This window comes from Juglans microcarpa x Juglans regia, chromosome 1S (assembly GCF_004785595.1).
Source record: "Juglans microcarpa x Juglans regia isolate MS1-56 chromosome 1S, Jm3101_v1.0, whole genome shotgun sequence".
Lineage (NCBI taxonomy): Eukaryota > Viridiplantae > Streptophyta > Magnoliopsida > Fagales > Juglandaceae > Juglans > Juglans microcarpa x Juglans regia.
In genome coordinates, this window is record NC_054595.1 from 27,249,352 (window position 1) to 27,268,298 (window position 18,947).

General features: G+C 33.1%; 1 protein-coding gene across 5 annotated transcripts; it reads left to right on the forward strand.

Moving 5' to 3' along the window:
* Positions 1 to 9,911: 9,911 nt before the first annotated feature.
* LOC121245370 (MADS-box protein SOC1-like) lies at positions 9,912 to 17,208 on the forward strand. Of its 5 annotated transcripts, none has more exons than XM_041143525.1 (9): positions 9,912 to 10,305; positions 10,797 to 10,859; positions 11,097 to 11,290; positions 14,239 to 14,320; positions 15,041 to 15,102; positions 15,242 to 15,341; positions 15,451 to 15,492; positions 16,093 to 16,134; positions 16,917 to 17,208. In XM_041143525.1, exons 3-9 carry the CDS (start codon positions 11,109 to 11,111, stop codon positions 17,058 to 17,060), a joined length of 654 nt encoding a protein of 217 aa, XP_040999459.1. In that variant the 5' UTR covers positions 9,912 to 10,305; positions 10,797 to 10,859; positions 11,097 to 11,108; the 3' UTR covers positions 17,061 to 17,208. The 5 variants fall into 5 exon arrangements, with proteins under 5 accessions (XP_040999459.1, XP_040999460.1, XP_040999457.1 ...); XM_041143526.1 differs by having other exon boundaries at positions 9,912 to 10,258; XM_041143523.1 differs by having other exon boundaries at positions 9,913 to 10,305; positions 10,782 to 10,859.
* The last annotated feature ends 1,739 nt before the right edge of the window (positions 17,209 to 18,947 follow it).

The following is an 18,947-nucleotide window of genomic DNA, read 5'->3' on the forward strand; positions in this document are numbered from 1 at the left end:
GTTAGTCTTTTTGTTTGTGCTGTGTCTCCCTCATCTTCTTTTCTTCACATAAAACCTTTTTTTCCCAATATTAATGTTGGAAACTCTAGTTCTCTTATTGATGAATTATGGAGGGGTTGAGCAAAATGCAACTGAAACTTGGAACTTTTATTTCATTTTCATTTTTTTTTTTCTTCAAATGGTTAGGTGCAATAACGCTTTGTGATAGAAGCCATAGACATTTTTTGAGGCATTTATTCAAACAGCTGGGGGCGGATCCTGGCCTGAAGGAGACTCTTGAGTCTCAGCTATTTACTTTTTTTTTTTTTTTTTGCTTTCGCTTTCCCTTTTTACAACAAATTTTCCACAAGACCATTGGATCTAAACAAACAGAAACAGGGCCAGTACGCTTCTACCGCTTTAGAAGAAGGTATTGGCTTTACGTTAAGCCTAAATTAACTCGAATTATGCATTTATAGAATAGAAAACTGGAGTACTCCTCGTATCAAACAAGCTAGCATACTTTCACGTGCTGTAGGTGTGGAAATTCATCACATGGCAATTCTACAGCTGCTCTGATATTTCTTGTGGTTGATATGCCCTGACAAATTATTAAATGGAAACGTGAATGCCATGTGAAGTAATCCAAATCATTGCATGCTATAGCCACGCCCACATGACTCACACTGCACACAGATGTTCTGATCCTTCTTGATCTGGGCGTGGCTGGCTGCCTGGCTACTTCAAACACCGAATACCGTCATACCCACGTGAATTGCGGCATGATATTGGACATGCCCACATGAACGATAGCCCCCACAATCTCGTAAGGCTGTTGTCGCACAAAAATATCTCATCAAGTATGCAGTCCTAGTCCCTGACTCCCTGTGTATTAAAAAAAAAAAAAAAATTGTAAATATAAGATTTATATGAAAAAAATTATTTTTTTAATAAGAATTAAAGAGTATGCGGAGAGTATTGCACACTTTAAAATTGTATATAACACTATCTATTTATAATTACTTTACAATTTGACATAAAATAGAGGATGATTTTATAATATTAAATTTATTTTTAATGAAATAATATAAATTAAAAGTAAATTATTAAATAATTATAAAAAAATTGTAAGTGGATCATTATTTTTTTATTTAGCACTAAAACAACAAAAATTTTATTTAATATGAAATCGGCTAATTATGAAATCGGGTTAATTATTTAATATTATTTTCCAATTAAAATTTTATTTCTGTCTTATATCTAATGTATTCATGATTAGGTCCCTCCTTGTGTATTCTTTTTATTTAGTAACTAAATTATATATCTTGAAAAAAATGCAAAAAACATGCATGATATCCCTGGGCTCTCATCTTCTCCGTGTACGATAAAGCATGTACGTGAATCATGTGTGCAAGAGAAAATAAATTCGGTCAGAAATGAAATATTATTTGCTTTTAAAAGTGTACATTAATTGATAATTCATATATATATAATTACGCCGAACATGACCCTTTAGTCATCTAGAGGAAAAAGCCAAAGGTTGTAGTCATAACCTCCTACCTTCAAAATCGAGGTCGGGGATTCGAAATTCCCTTCATATAAATAAATTTTTTTTTTAAAAAAAATAGATATATATATATATATTTATATAAAAGGATGAAGGATGGACCGTTTTCTTTCTCATTATATAAGCAGTGAAACCGAGTTAATTAGCTAGTTATTGCAAGAACTACAGATCTAGTAGGCCGGCCGTCAAATACATCCAAATATATATAATTGGCAATCATGATCTTGAGTTTAAAGGAGTTTGCGGTTCAAATGTACGTACTGATCTGGGGTTTGACTTGGCTTATCTGATGATCAGGCAATTAAATTAATTAGTAGTCTCAGAATGTACGACGTTTGTGCTCCTAGCTTCCCCACCATGTGCATGAAGTCCAGAAATGGAAAATAAGCTTGACATGACTACATCGACCTTTAATTACTACGTACGCTAGCGCACAACGCTGCGTGCAGCTCCTTGATCCCCACCATGTGCATCAAGCTGTCTAGAACTGGAGAACTTTATGCACGGGCTGATAATTAAATAAGCTTGTAGTTTTCTTGTTCTACAGTACTACATGATTAATATCCGATCGGATCCGACAAAAAGAAAGCTGGATGCTGTCGAAATAAATACACTAGACGATAATTGGTAGCTAGTCACAAATTAAATATATATAGCATGCATGCTGCATGGCCTTGACATCGACCCCATTACATTGCTCCTATCATCTATTTATAAAGTAATTTACACTAAACATATATATATAGCAAGACGAGTCAAAGTCTTTTTGGGTCTTTAGTTTGGCTTCCTATAGTACGTTGTTTGCGAAAATTGCAAATTAACCAACCGTGGTACTACTTTCATCGCTGCAATATGGTATATATTGATAAAAGATCTAGAACTGGGTTAGGGATTTTTTGTTCTGTTTTCTTAGTTATTGCATGTATATGAATAGATCATTTTCTGAGTCTCGCGTTCCAAGCCGCCACGTCGCATGCATGCATACATCCATGCACCAAGATTCTAATTAAGGCTGAGCTCATAATTATTAAGAAAAAACCTACGCAACCTACTATTATTCATACAACCTCCACACACCACATTTTTTTTAATTATTATTATTTTTTTTTCTTTTATCAAATATTTAATATATGAATAATGAATAGAAAAATTAAATTAGTTTAAAAAAATAAACAAAAAAAATTATTAAAAAGTTTAAAAGTTTTAAAAAATATAGTGTGTAGAGTAGGGGTGAAAACCGAAAGTTCGGTTTCGGTTTCGGTCCAAAACCGAAACCGTACCGATATCTTGAAATGGTGTGAATCTCGACCAAAACTGACCGGTGAAGAGGAAGAAAACCATCTACATCGGTCTCGGCGTAACTCCGGTCAGTTCGTCGGCGTCTTCAATGGCGACGGAGGTGGCTACGATTTGAGAGAGATGATGCCACGAGCCACGAGGTGAAATTTGAGAGAGAGAGAGAGAAAACGAGAGAGAGAGATGGCGACAGAGGTGGCTGCGAATAGGTGCGCCGTTAGACACCGAGAAAGAGACGGCTGCGTGCGCCTCGCACTGTGAGAGAGAGAGATTGAGAGAAAGGTGGGGGCAGCGCTGTGAGAAGTCAAAAAGAAGGAGAAGAAATGAGGAAGAAGAAGGGTGAATGCTGTGTTTAAACCCTAGAGTGAAAAGGCGCCGTTTGGTTTAAGCCAAACGGTACCGTTTCCTCTATATTTTTTTCAAACACTAAGTCCCAAAACGACGTTGTTTTATTCACTTAAGTGAAACGGCGTCGTTTCATATATGTATAATTTTTAAAAAAAAAATTTAAAGTATCGATCGGTTCAGCAATCCAGTCTGGTCCAGGATCAAACTGAGATCGAACCGCTGGACATCGGTTTTGGCCAAATCCAACCGCCGGCCGACCGGTTCTACGCCAATTTCGGCCGGTTCCGAGCTCCGGCAACCGGTCTGAGTCAGTGCTGGTCAATTTTACAATTTCTTATACAGTCTTAATGTAGAGATAAAAAAAGTTGTGTAGCATTCCTCATTTTATTAAAGGCATGCAACGCCGGCGCATACCTGATCTCCTATATATATAATGCATGCAGGTGTCGTTCATTAATCCACCTATCTACCATATATAGTCTAGGGTATACGTACGAACAATTCGAGTACGCACCATGATGAGCTAGGTTCGCCTGTAAATTAACACTTGAGCCAAAGGGTGGTTCTATTATATATTCCTCATATAGTACGTACCTGCAGCCTGCAGGCAGCCTCTCTTTGAAGGGTGGTCCTAATTAATTCATTTCACGAATTGTTCATATAATAATAAATCCATGGATGCATGCATCTTGATCTTTGGCATGTAGTGGGTTAATCTTACGTATCGTGTTAGGGCACTGGTACTATATATTAACTCCATGCATAGTTGCCATGCATGCAAAATGTGTTGACCGGCTAGCTATAATTTAATTAAAACCATATATCTTGTTATTAAGTTAGGTGCAGGATCATCGAATTTCCTGCCAATTTCTTTTACGTTATTTCGATATTTGTCGTTTTTTGAGAAATTTGCAAATTTTCAATATCTATCGCCATCCATGTTCCTAGGCTTTTACGCGTACCATCGAGCGGTCCCCGTCCCTCCTTTCCTACGTCTATACTATAAATCGCACGTGCTAATTTCAACAGCTGTGTATATATATATATATCCCTACAAGAAAAATAAATTTTTGTGATTAATTTATTATAATTAAAAAATTATTCGTAATTAATTTTAATTATAAATAATTATTTTATTAAAATTAACTGATCATAAATAAACAATATATACCTGATCTCGAATATGACCTGCTGCCACACAATTTTGATCTGTATCATGTGCACATGTTAGGTACGTACATTGATCACTTACGTCGCTTTGTCTTCTTTTGTTGCCTTCGCATATTTGCTGAAAAGGAAAAAAAAAATATGGTTTTCCATATTAATTAGCAATATATATATTTTTTCGTTCAGGCCGGAGGCTCTCCTTTTCTTTTCATTTATAATCTCCGATTTAGCGATCTTCGTTTAGGGATCAGTTTGTAATTTCCCATCACTTTTTAATTAACTTGCTGCATCATCTTTTCATAAGAGATGACAAAAAACTTGTCAGGCCTCATGTAAGTTCCACACCTAAGTTGATGTGCTAGCTATCAAGAATATTGTCATAATTGCTGGTGATTCACAAATTGCTATAGATGCAGCTGAGGATCCTGAAAAGGCTATGGACTGGTCCATCCAACCAATAGCAAGAGATACCAATTTTCCTTAATTCCTTCGAAAGTTGGAGCCTAAGGAAAATAGACTATAATCATGTCCGTATTCAATTGTGCAGTGGGCAACATCAACCAAATTGTAGGATGCATCCCTCTTATCTCCTGTTAAACTTTCACAGTGGAAAAGAATTATTGTGCGAGGGTGTTGTACGTTTGTGTTAGAAATATCTCAATTGGTCAAACATATACCAAATAGATCTATAAATTAAACAGTTGGAATTTCTTATTAAGAATATAATACAACCAACTAAATGATCTATATCTTCTTATCAGTTTAAATTTTTAATATAGATAGTGATTTTACATAATATTAAAATAGATCAGTCCTGAGTTCGAATGATAACTTTATATTTTATCTTATTTAATTAAATATTTCACGTGTTGACCTATTTATTAAGGTAATCCCTTCAAAGCAAGTACCGGTAATTTTACATTCCTAATTAACGAGTACTATTACTTTAATATCCTAGCTAGCTGTATACTTCATTTGAAAACTTCCGACAGCAACCTTTTTCTTTTTTACTCTCCCTTTTTTCCAACGTTAGTGAAAAATATGGAATTCTGTTTTGAATTATATAGTACTTCTACTCCAATATCCTCAATAATTTGCTGCATTAATCCATACATGGTTAATTGATTGCACAATTATTGGGTAAATATATATAATCAGCGACATTTTGGCACTCATGAAATTGACTAGGTGGACTGCACATGATGAGTACGTTAATCGGCATGCATGCATGCATGCATCTTGGAGCAGATTTCGCCGGCCGATTGCTTAATTTAAAGCTGGTCATGCAAGTGTCAATATTGGTTGAACCACCAAATTAATCTCTTATTAATGTTAATTACCTTGGTAATAATTAATTATAGTAACCCGTACGTGCGTTAATTACCAAATTAAATTGCATTGTGGGAAAAATTACCATCATGATCAATTATTAATACGACTTGCTCGTAATTACGTACCGTCACCAACCAATTAAATCGAGGACGCAGTAGTACTAGTACTAATATTACTCGGAGAATTAATAGACCGACGTCAATATAAGATAATTTTATGATCGATGTGAGATGGGAATATTAAACATGACATTTTTTGGCGGTGTTTTTTTTTTTTTTAATAAGAAATTTTAAACAAAAACCACATGTTAAAATCCACGAGCTCTAGGAAAATCATTTACTACAAGAGGGATATATCTTATATGAGACCTACAATTAAACATAAATCAATATGATGTGTATATATATATATATATATTGACATACAGTACTGTTGTGAAGAAATGTTATTCATTTCTCGTATATATTAATAAAATACTTACATAAGATAATTTAATTTATAAAACAATAATATAAAAATCGTATCCAGCTTCATCGTTACATATTTTAAAGTCACTCTAGTATTTAAATTAGTAAGATGCCATTTAGGTCACTTTTAATATAAAAATACCATGCAGCTCGTGAACATCCTAGCTAGGCTCCTAGCTACCACATTCATCAAAATATACAAGGAAAGAAATAAATAATAATCGAACTCGGACAAAGATTTCAGCCATTGAGAAAAGAAAAGTTGACTGCAGAGGATTCGAGGGGACTACGTTAATCATAGCCATTGGATTGTAAGACCACAAATGCCGAGGTCGAATCTGGGCTGTCGTTTGGAAATAAAAAATAAAGAATGAGAGTGAGTATTGCACGCCAAGTGTGGTCCCCCCCACAACTTACCTAAACCCTTTTCCCGTGGCGAACATAAGTGTGTCGCATCAGACCCACCACTCAACGAAGTGACGGGTGTCGGCACCACTAACGTTGCAATCTCTCTCGTTTTCAAATGGGACCGCGTAGACGTTAATATCTTCGGAATCTTCTATTATTGTCGTTTTATTAAAAAGATATTTCTTTATAATTACAATATCATAAACATATTAAGTAAATCTCATTATAAGCCCTTTTTTTGTCCCTATTAATAAAAATAATTTTTTTTAAGTGAGATTTATTTTTTAAAAATAATTTATATGAGACTTGTCTATTTAAAATTTATATAAATTATTTTATTTATATTTATCTTAAATTGTAGATAATATTAGAGAAATATTTTTTCTTATTTTAAACTTTATCTCACATCAATTTATATTTTATATGTCATGTTTTAATTAAGTTATTTTTAAATGACCAAAAATCTTAAAAATTACATTAATCTCAAAACTAAGGCTTTAACACGTCCTACGATTAGGCTATTGAACACATCACCAACTTTAATAACCATAACTTTTGGAACCAAAGCACCCGAGGCCACCACCTTGTCGGGCCCCATAAGTAACAAGATCGACCACCACAATCACTACAGATACAGTAAACATCTTTCGAAATGAGTAATCTCGTGCACCAATTTTAAATAGATAAATTTTGTGTAAGTTATTTATAATAAAAAGTAAGTTTTACTAAAAAATAAATAATAAATTTTTTTATACTTTTTAAAAATATAATCTATTTTTTTTATAAATACTTGTATGAGACTGTCTATTTGATAAAAACTTATGCATAATTTATCTACTTGGTACTTATATAATTGTTATAATTTTTTTAAACTTTTAAATATAATATAATAAACAATTCATTTTTCAAATTTTAAAATAAAAATAATATTTAAAAACTATATTATAACAATATTTTATTCAACTTTCAACTCTCATCCCATCTCAACTCAACTCAACTCAATGTCAACTTATTTTTTCAACTTAACTCAAGTCTAAACACATAAATAGCAATGATTGTGTCATGATTCAGGGGCGGCTTATTAAATCACATATACATGCGCATTTCATACCAAAAAAAAAATCATTTTGTGGTTCAGTTATATTTAGAAATTATCTATTACCAAAAAAAAAACCTTTAAATATTAAGCAAAGTAATTAAACTTAGCTTAAGAAAAAACTTTTTTGTATATTGCTTTTTTTTTTCTCTAGATAAAAGTCTTGTTATTTTTTTTTCTTTTTTGTATTATTAAGTTACATTTGAATGTTGAAGTGATTTGAGATGATCTAAAAATAATAAAAAATAATAATAATAAAATAATCTGTATATCTTAAAATCACTTCACTAACATAACTTGAATACTAAGAATGGAAAAAACGAGTGGAGTAGGATGGTCCACTTCCAGTAACACTAACGTAATAACATGTGACAGGTTCAAACAAAAAAAATGCAGCAAATGTAAAGAGGCGAGGCGTCCTTTTTGCGTAACATAGAGTAAAGGGTGCCCCCCGCACGAAGCTTAAAGGAGAGAGAAGGTGGGGAGAGACAAAATAGAGTGGTGCTATTTTGTAGTCTGAGCATGTCTATTTTGTGTGCCATCTAGTGTAATTTATATTTTTTTATTTTTTATTTTAAATGTTTTTTAAATATATTTAAAAATTTTAAAAAAATAAAAATATATAAATATACTAATAATCAATTCTTTAATAATATTAACAAATTTTTAAAAAAAATTAAATATATAAACGATTAAAATGATATAACAAAATGAGAAGACGTATTAACATTATTCGACAAAATAAGCCAATCTGCCACTCACCGTGAATTGGACACACTCAATCTCTCTCTTCCCCCCCCCCGGGCCCCCTGTCTCTATATTTACACACGCAAAGAGAAATGCTAAAGCCACACATGGGAGCTCCGACAGTTTTTTTTTTTTTTTTTTTTCACTTAACAATTAAGGAATTATTTTTTAATAATATTATAATTTTTTTAAATAAATATTTTAAAGCATTAAAAAAATATATAAAAAAGAGAAATAAAAATTACATTGTTGGGATCCTCCATGTATGGTCGTAGAGCCACTTACATATATATATATATATATATATATGAAAAATCAATTTATCATCATCCTCTTGACATCATTTGATGCATTAAATGATAGGTTTAATTGAAACATAATAAATAATCTCAAATTATTTAATATATATCATATCATAAGATGATGAGATAATGATGACAAGATGGATGATGAATAACATTATTCTTATATATATATATTGAGAAATAAAATTTGCATTCATAGAGTGCACAAATCTCGCACAATTCTTTTAAAAAAAATGAATAAATATGAGATCCATATGAATTTTTTTTTTAATTATAGACTCCACTATTTTTCAAAAGGAATGCGTGACCACGCTTGCACAACTCCTAACTGCATCCAACATATTATATATATATATATATATATATATATATATTTACCTTGAATCTACTTTTTATTTCAAAAAACTTACACGAATATTTTTAATCCTAAATGTGTATCTTGAATTATTCACGATTTACATGAATTAATCCGCACGATCATTACTTGTATTCTTATTAAATTGATTTGAGTAAATAGAATGGAACTCGCTTTTTTATTTAGTGTATAACTCTACGGAATGCAAGCCGAGCTAATACCAGAACTAATATCAGGGACCACGGTATAAGAATCTCGACCGGAAAAATCTATCGGTCGGTTTGAACTAGACCGACTGAGGAATCACTTGATCTTAATTCAAGAAAGATTGTCTTGAGATTGGGTTTTTTGTTTTTTTGTTTTTTTTCGAATCGGACCACGGAATTTATTATATAAACTTTTAAATAATTTATTATATGATATTTTAAATAATATATTAAATTATAAATTTATTTTTATTTTTAAAGATTACCTAAAATCATAAATTTATTTTTATAAAATCAGAAAAAATACCGATACTGATTTGACGTTACAAACAAAGGTACGACCGAATGTGGGGACTGATCGAGCCATAATACTTACCAAATTTATGGCATATTAAATAAATAAAGAAAATAGATGTAATGATCGCAGAGCGATGTGTTTTCGGCTTCTGATTGGTCCGTTACGTACGGATTAGTACGGATGAAGTTGACGTGTTTCTAACATTGTACTCACTCACTCTATTTTAAGGCTGCTCGCCCTCCTTTTTTTTCTCTATCCAGCATTGTCTGTGTTTTTTATTTTTATTTTTATTGGTGAGTACTTTTTGATCATGCCAATAAATAAAGAAGAACAGAACAGTACCCGATCGGTTGATAGAAATGCTAATACGCAGTCTCTCTCTCTCTTTCTCTGTCTTCTCTCGTGACTTTTTCCTTCGCCCTATCCTTTTTATTCCATTATTTCTTTTGCCTTTTCTTAAATTAAAAAAAAAAAAAAAATTTGTGATCTTTTTGGATCTCTATTTGGGTCTTACCAAAACAAGCAAAGGATGAGGTTTTCTGTTGCCAACCTTTGGATTTATAGTAACTATTATTACACATATACAAAGTGGGGTTTCAAAGAGAGATGAGCAGATATATGAATAAGGAAAGGCCGGTGTGTGTATGTGTTTCGCCTAGTTGCTAGGAAGAAACTTAGAAAAGACTGGTAAACACAATCAACGGCAAAACACCTACCACTTCTGGGTCTTCTCAGTTCTGTGTTCTTTTTCAAGTTTGTTTGTTTTTTTTTTTTTTTTTTTTTTTTGAGATTTTGTTTCTGATCTCACAGTCCTCCGATTTTCTTGGCTCTTTCTTTTTTTGGTCTCTTCTTTCTCCGAGCTTACTGGGTTTTTTTTTGCCTATTTGGTACGGTTTCCTTCTTCCCACTTTTAACTATTTTTCCTTTTCCTGATTAGTGTCTTCGCTGAGCTTATTTCCTTTGCTTTGTGTTGTCTTCTGGTATTTTAATCAATCAATCACCCAAATTTGCATCTTTCTGGGTGTTTTAAAGATTCACTTCTTTGCTCAGAAATCTCAGATCAGTTTCCTTTATTCTCTTTCCTTTTTTGAACTTCCACCAAAAAGCTTTCTGGGTTTTTCCTTGTTGCAAGACTAAATAATATCCTTTCTTATCGCACCCTTCTTCACCTTGACGTTATTTAATTATTTTTTTATTAATTTGTTGACAGCTATAATCTGATCAGTTGAAGAAGATCTGTTGGTTTCTAACTCCTCTAATCTGTCTGCTTGGTTGTTTTACAAACCTAGGTATTGTTGTTGTCTTCTCTCTCTCTCTCTCTCTCTCTCTCTCTGGAATCTTCTTCCTTGTTTCTCATCAAATAGTTTCTGGGTTTGGCTCTTTTTGCTAGAATTTCTCACTTCCCTTTGAATTGTGTAATTGTAACCTTTTTATAAATAACATTAAAAAGTCAACTCCTATGTGCATTAGAGATTAGTACTTTGTGTGTGTTTACGGTCATAGTACTGAGCTTCATTTTCTTCTCAGGGCTGTAGAAATGGTGAGAGGAAAGACTCAGATGAGGCGCATAGAGAATGCCACAAGCAGACAAGTGACCTTCTCCAAGCGGAGAAATGGGCTGCTAAAGAAAGCGTTTGAGCTATCAGTTCTTTGTGATGCTGAGGTTGGACTCATAATTTTCTCTCCCAGGAGCAAGCTCTATGAATTTGCAAGTTCCAGGTAGGACCATTGCAACATTTTCTTGAATTATTTTGTGTTATTCATACCTTATATATTAATTTCAATATTTCTAGTATATGGGAAGGAGTGAATTCTAACTGTTATTGTGTTTATTTAATTAATAATAGATTTCATGCATATGTTGATATGGGTTTTTTTTTTTTTTTTTTTTTTTTTTTTTTTTTTTTTGCACTTTAGGGTTGTATATATGGCCTTAAGTAAACTTACTCTGTAGACAAGGTGGAATCCTTAATACTCCAGCTACTTGTTTATATCCACGGAGAAAGATAGAAAAGAGCAAAAGAAAAATATAGCTAACTAAACCCAAATATTAACTAGCTTATTGCTATTTACCGCCACACAAAAAAAAAAAAAAAATGAAGAAGAAGAAGAAGAAGAGAGAGAGAGAGAGAGAGAGAGAGAGAGGGAAGAACTTATTGCTGATATATACTCGGTAAGAGCTTAGAGTTTATATCACGAACTTGTATTCTTGGTTTTGGATCATATATATATAATACATTCCGTCCTAATAAGATGCTTATAATGTCTGCTCCTTTTCATCTGTTTGGATCAAATATACATTGTATGTTGGCAACTGATCGGCAATTAATTCAAATGTCACAATTTACAAGAACTTTTTACATTGTATTGATAACTAAGTTTTTTGGGATCATTAATAAAGTAGATAATATAAATTGTACTTCTTTGGTTGATTTGTGGAGCATATATAGTACATAAGATGTTTGCAGCTTGGAAAGTGGGTCGGACTAGTGTACTAGCCAACTTGTTCTAATCACTGACATGTATTCTGAAAGAGAGAGCTGATCGATGTTGAAATTTATATAATATGTTTATAGAGATCAGAGAGAGAGAGAGAGAGAGAAGTTATCCAGCCACAAGAAATTAAGAGATAGATTATATCAAGCATCCTTAATTAATAGTGGTAATTAATATTATTAACGTTAACGTTAATATCGCTTATGTTAAATTGGGTGTGTGTTTAACTTTCTGACAATCTAGTTCTTGCATAATCAAGAGAGGCTAGCTATACAGTTGAAAAAAAAAAAAAAAAAAACTCCTATCTTTCTTAATAGTTGGTACTTAAAAAAAAAAATCACATGGTTAGCTAGAATAATCGGTGGGAATTAACTATCATTAATGATTAGTGATGACAAGGGTCATGCATTTCTTTTTTCATTATCTAGGACGTACGTTTCGTAATTGATATTATAGACAGTTTTATGTTAAATACATGTGCGGCCTTGAAGCTGTGTTTTTAGGTCCATGGTCTGCAACGAGACACTATTATAATTAGAAGGTACAATGGCTTTTTGGAGCATTGAATGAGGGGTGACCTGCTCAAATGCAATTAGTTCATGATGAAAATAACCATCATTTTCTCGGGAACCTTAGTACATTCTTCAAGTGCTTGTTAGCTAGAGACTCTTTTTAAACTGATCTATCGGTTGCATTTATACAACCAGAAAATATATATTGGACTTGTCATTGTAGAAAAAAGAAAGAGACGGAATCAATGCGACCTCACCAAATTTAATGTACGTAGATCATGTAGGCTAGCACATGTAATAAATGCCAAGGAAGCTCCATCCATAAGTTAATCATCCTTTATAAAGATCGATCTCACCAATCCCTGATTTCAAAAATCAACTGCGCCAATCTTGTATTATACTTCTTATTTGTGTTAAATTTCATATAAGATACATTGATGGTAAAATTGATGACCTTTTTGTATTTTGTTTTGAAGTTTATAAAAGTTGTATTGATTTTTATGTTTGAGTATTGATTAGATGAAAAAATGAAAACTCTGAAATAGAAATGTATTTTGTATTTGAATGATGTTTGAAAATAAATTTATTAGAAATTTTGAAAATGTTGAGAATTTTGAAAATTTTCATGTTTGCCAAACATGCATGCTCTAAGACTTGCATGGATTGTATAAATAATTATTTGGGCTAGGTATAAGCGTACGTATGTGTGTGTGGCTATTCTTTTATGAAATCATGACAAATGGAATTATCAAGGCCAACTTTTTAACGATAGGTGGCATTGAGACGTAACAGTGCAATGCGGATTTGGAAAAATGGGGACTGAGTGCATGCATGCTGGGATATTTCAATACCCTGGATTTGTATGTGAGCTGACTGATTGTAAGCTCATGTTGCATGAGTGCTAGCTTGCATTATCTACGAAAATGTTGAAAAAATTAAGTGATTAGCAAAAAAAGAATGATGATTACATAGGCCAGGTATCCGATGGGCATTATTTTTTACCAATAACAGAACTTATATATATCGCCAAAGGTCACGTAGTCTGAAGGATTTTGTCTGAAATCTACAAATTCTACTTCATTTCAAAAAGGGAATCTGGCTCCCATATATGAGGTTAATAACAGCTCTGAACTGTGTGTTTTATGGGAAATATTGTTCCAAAACATTGATTTAGAGTACTGATCAAGACTATGAAAATAGATACTGAGTATGCCACTCATGCACAGAAATGGCCTACGATGTTAGAGAATGATCTTTAGCATGAGAATCAGAGTAGAAGAGCGACATGAAGATCATGATTGGAAACAGATTTTACACTCATGGGAAGTAGCAAATTAACAAAGTTGAGGAGATAATCTTGCCTGCCCTTCTAAATAGGTCAATTGAAAAGATACAATATTACAACCCTGCATGCATGGAAATATTTAGAGAATTTATATCTTAACGGGTTGCACGTTGCATTAACATTATTTCAATCATTGTTGAACTCTTGATTGAAAATCCTTATCTAATTAAACATGCACACATGCAGTTGTTGTCTGCTAATAGTAACCCTTTTTATATGATGCATTTACATGCAATTGCTAGATAATCCAGCTTGTTAAGTATTTGGAAAGAGTAGAATAACTGAATGCAGTCATGTTGGGTTTAACTGTTCAGCATGCAGGAGACAATAGATCGCTACCGGAGGCACACAAAAGACAATCAAACCATCAACAAATCGGTTGAACAAAACATGCAGGTTGTGCCTCATTTTCCTTGGAATATTGTACCAATTTTCTTGATTTTTTTGAGAAAGAAAGAAATGTTCAGAACAGTTTGTTGCAACCTAGCTAATTAACATTGAGACTGATATCCAATGACATCTAAAATGGCATGGTCCGAGTATTCTTGTTGGCACTAATTGGCAGACATGATCGATTAATTCATCTATCTTGTCATGGCTTTCCACCTTCTAAGCAACAATATTATTGACCTGGCCGTACATATATCTTCCATGTATTTATCTTGCTTTTAATTAAAATAATGCTGTTGGAGACCCTAAATAGACAACTATACAGTCTCTTAACTCAGTTGGCAGCCTAAATACCTTCAGGCTGGTTTGGGTGTGTTGCTCCATAAAAGCAAATGGACGTGTGTTACTCTTTGATAATGCTATTAGCTGCAATCTCAGTCTCCTTTAATGCCTATAATTATCTTATTTTATAGAGAACCTGCGTCTCATTGAATGTGAGAAAGTGAGGAAGTACTTGACATTGAACGTGTTAGTGCAACTTGTCTTTTTGTCTCCTTCTTCAAGTTTTATATAACATATTGATACGTATGTATTCGATCCTGTAGTTGTACGATCGAAGAAGATTCCAGATTTTCTTGGTGTTTGTCATCATGCTATTCTTGGTGCTCATGATCACGCTTCTCTTTTTGTTCTTATTGCATGCCTGATATCGATATGTAATGGCAGCACCTGAGGCATGAAGCAGCAAACATGATGAAGAAGATTGAGCTTCTTGAAGTTTCAAAACGGTACTGCGCCAGTGCGAGTTTATTTTATTTATATTTTTTACCTTTGATTTATCGTTTGAATTTAGTCTAACACTACGTACGTACTAATTCAAGAATGATCATTATATGCACCTTCAATTAATATATATGAATGCCTCAGAAAACTCCTTGGAGAAAGTTTGGGAGCATGCTCCCTTGACGAACTACAACAGATAGAACAACAGTTGGAGAGCAGCGTAATCAAAATTAGAGCAAGAAAGGTACATTTTAAAACCATCCTGCTAATTAATATACGAGTTTTCGCAAATTTCATGAAATAAAAATTTAACATGCTTAATTAATTAAATCTTCGTCTATCTATATTTTCAGACTCAAGTTTTCAAGGAACAGATCGACAAACTAAAAGAGAAGGTAAAATGTAATTTGATTGATAATTTGTAAATCATTTATTTAAAAAAAAAAATCATTTGTGCGTATTTTTTTAAAATATTAAAAAATAAACACAATTTTTTTAAAAAAATACGTACTGATTAGTACACTTTACCGGTGTACTAAATATAGTCCATATTTTCTTGATTAAGTAATTATGTGCTATATAATATATGGAAAAATTTTCGTACAAGCAATTTTGTGTACCAAACTGTATACTAATGTAAATATAAGGCATTCTTTTATTTATTTGTTATAATAAAAAAAAAGTTATATAAGTATTGGTATGCAGTTTGGTGCGTCAAACCACTTGTATCTAACAAATCTCATAATATATATATATATATAGAGAGAGAGAGAGAGAGAGATGTTTCATATATAAATTATTTCAATTAGGAGCTCCAGTGATATATTATAACCTCTTGGCCGGATATAATGCATATGCTACAAGTCTCTTTTCTGTTTTCTCCTTAAGATCAGTTCTCTGCAGTACTCAAATTGGACACTATATGCTGATTTTTCTAAGAGAGAATGCTTCATCAGTTGCTTACCTTTGTGCTTTATTTTCTAACTAAAATCCAGGAGAAAGCCCTAGTAGCTGAAAACGCAAGGCTATGTGAGAAGGTATACTTTTGTAATTATTATTTTTAGTTCTGCTTTTTTTTTATTAATGTTATTTAATGTTGTTTTTTTTTTTTTTTAATGAAAGTCATGTTATTATTAATTACTAGGGAAGAGAAACACAAGAAAGGCTGAGAGTCTCAACAAAAATCGACCCTAATAAAATAAATAAAATACATAAATGAGGAAAAATAGATGGGAAAATGAAACCAAATAAAATAGTGCACTATCCATTCTTGCATCCTCAGTGCAAATTCACCTGATAGAACTCAGTACTGCTTGTGGCGCGCGGTGTGTAGCACCCCCTTGCGCCTGTAGAAAACTGTTCTGCTGGTGGTGCATGGTAGATTAGCGTAAGAGCAACAAGAACCCATTTCCTACAAAGAGGAGAAGGTGGGAGAGGAGGGAGGAGGGAGGAGGGACAGTGCAGGTTTTTTTCTTTTGAGAAGAGAGCACTTCCGCCGGCTGTCGGTAGGCGCCGGGGGTGGGGGTGGGGGGAAGACTTCTCATACTTTTTTGGAGTCTATATATGCACCCTGAACCATTCTGTAAGGAAATGACAAACAACAGAAATTGGCAATCCTACAATTTTTTAAGTTGAATATTCTGATCAGAATCCTGCATGTTAACTAGAAATAAATCTCAGCTTGGCTTGTCCAGCTACAGAAATCAATGTAATTCCACCTACAATTAGGGAGCTTGATCGGCAGCCATTGGTTTATATATAAACTTGCATTTTGTTTTTTTTTTTATTCTGTATTATTAACTTAAACTTACCTTTGCAGTGTGGTATTCAATTACAGCAAGGAGCAAACGAGCACAGAGAAATTTCACCTTATGAAGAAAGTAATCCAAGCTCAGATGTGGAGACTGAATTGTTCATCGGACCTCCGGAAAGGAGAGCAAAGCGTTTAACCCTACCAACTTGATGCAGGTCGATCTTTGCAAATATAATCACTCTTTCCAATAATCTGAATCAAATCGTTGCACGACTAAAATATTATTGCAGTACTTCCTCTGCAGGCAAATTGTAAGAACTTGGTACTTGTTTGCTGAAAGTAAAAGCTGTGATTTTTGTTATTTGATCTTGCTGCATTTTATTAGACTCTTCCTCCGGTCTTTTTTAAGCCCATTTATTTTCATTAATTAGATTGTATTGTTCACAATCCGTTGGAAAATTTCTCGTGTGCATGCCACCAACTACTATAGCTAGCTAGAAACCCCACTAGACAGTAGTTGAACATATGTGGAAAGGGTTTGGTACCCACCATGACCTAGCTAGTTTGTTACTGGGCGTTAATAATGCCAAACCCTAGCAATTTCAGAGTCGCAGAAAAATGTGAAGTCTCCATGAACTGATCATATTTATTTCCAGCGAGCAGTACTGGATATGCATGTCCTTGCATTGCCCTGATGCATGATCAAACACCCTTCCATTTTTCTTCCCCATTAAATATTTTTTCAAATCAGAATGTCCATGCAACTGGGCTTTCTAAACTTTCTTAGATTCATGCTTAATTAATTGGGACAGTACGTTGGACTGGGAATTAATGCAATTAATGCATGCAAGCCTATAATCCAAAAACATTTTCTCCCTTCCAGGAGAGAAAAAGTAATATTATGAAGCATGAGACAGCATACGAGCCTATTAGCCAAGCAATTTCTTAAAATTTCTTGTTACAATTTTGTTTTATTTTATTTTTCTAATTTAAAGAGATACATATATATTGTTAATGTCAAAAAAATCACCTAACAGGCCGAAATGGAAGAAAATAGTCATTTTCGACCTATTGAGGTGGTCACCAAGACTAGATGAGACAGTTCGAAACCCACGGTGGCGGTCCGGAATAGTGGTATAGAGCCTGTACATATATTCATAATAGTAAATAGAGAACAAATACAGAAAATATAAATAGAGATTGACATACAAATTTATGTAGTTTGACATAGGGCCTATATCCACAGGTCGTTTGGAGGAAAAATCTAGTATAATATAAGTGTTTTACAGTCTCTTATGATATCTCATTTCTCTATGTACAATGGAGGTCAGAGACCTCTTTTCTAGAGAAGATGATGTTCTAGAGCTCTTCTTCTTATAATAGTCACTTAGCCGTTTGGAATAAGTCTCTCTTTAATCTAATCTGATCTCTATTTATTTTGGCCATTGGGAGTGGTGATGAAGGGCTGCTTTACGTCTCATCTCATGTGTCTAACATGTTTTTTCCCTCCTTTATCTTTTTCCACCATTTTTCCTTGACACGTCCTACCTTCCCCTATTATCTTCTCATCTGACATTTTATTTTCCTTGTCTCTTCCCATTTGCTTCTTAATGATGGTCCTTTAATGAGCGGGGCTTGATATGGGCCTATTATTTTTATCCCCTTCAAACATATCATATGAATACTTATGCGTCAAATAATGATGCCCACAGTCACCATTAAATTCATTGAAATTTGCATATATGTTATGTCTATATTTCTTCAAATTATAATAATAAAAAAATTTTGGATAAAAAAATTAGACAAAAAAAAGGAGAACGTAGGCATCATCCTTGCAAAGTCGAGTCCAATATTATATTAAGGGGAATGATCTAAACCCTGTTGAGAGCATTGGCAATAGCCTAACCAAATGCTAATGCAAGTCCATAATTTAGCTATATGTGAGAAAAAATATTTACATTGGACTAGCTAAACATCCAAAGTTTAAGACTTAAGCTATAGTAAATCTGGACCCCTCTCCAAATATAGCAAGTTACTGTTCAACATTGAAACCTATATTTTATTATTTTATCGACTTTTTCTTGTTCTTTTCTCTTT

Coding starts and splice junctions, on each gene's coding strand:
- LOC121245370 (XM_041143525.1), top strand. CDS start 11,109: ATGGTGAGAGGAAAGACTCAGATGAGGCGCATAGAGAATGCCACAAGC. Junction 15,493..16,092: donor TCGACAAACTAAAAGAGAAG/GTAAAATGTAAT, acceptor ACTAAAATCCAG/GAGAAAGCCCTAGTAGCTGA. Junction 16,135..16,916: donor ACGCAAGGCTATGTGAGAAG/GTATACTTTTGT, acceptor TTACCTTTGCAG/TGTGGTATTCAATTACAGCA.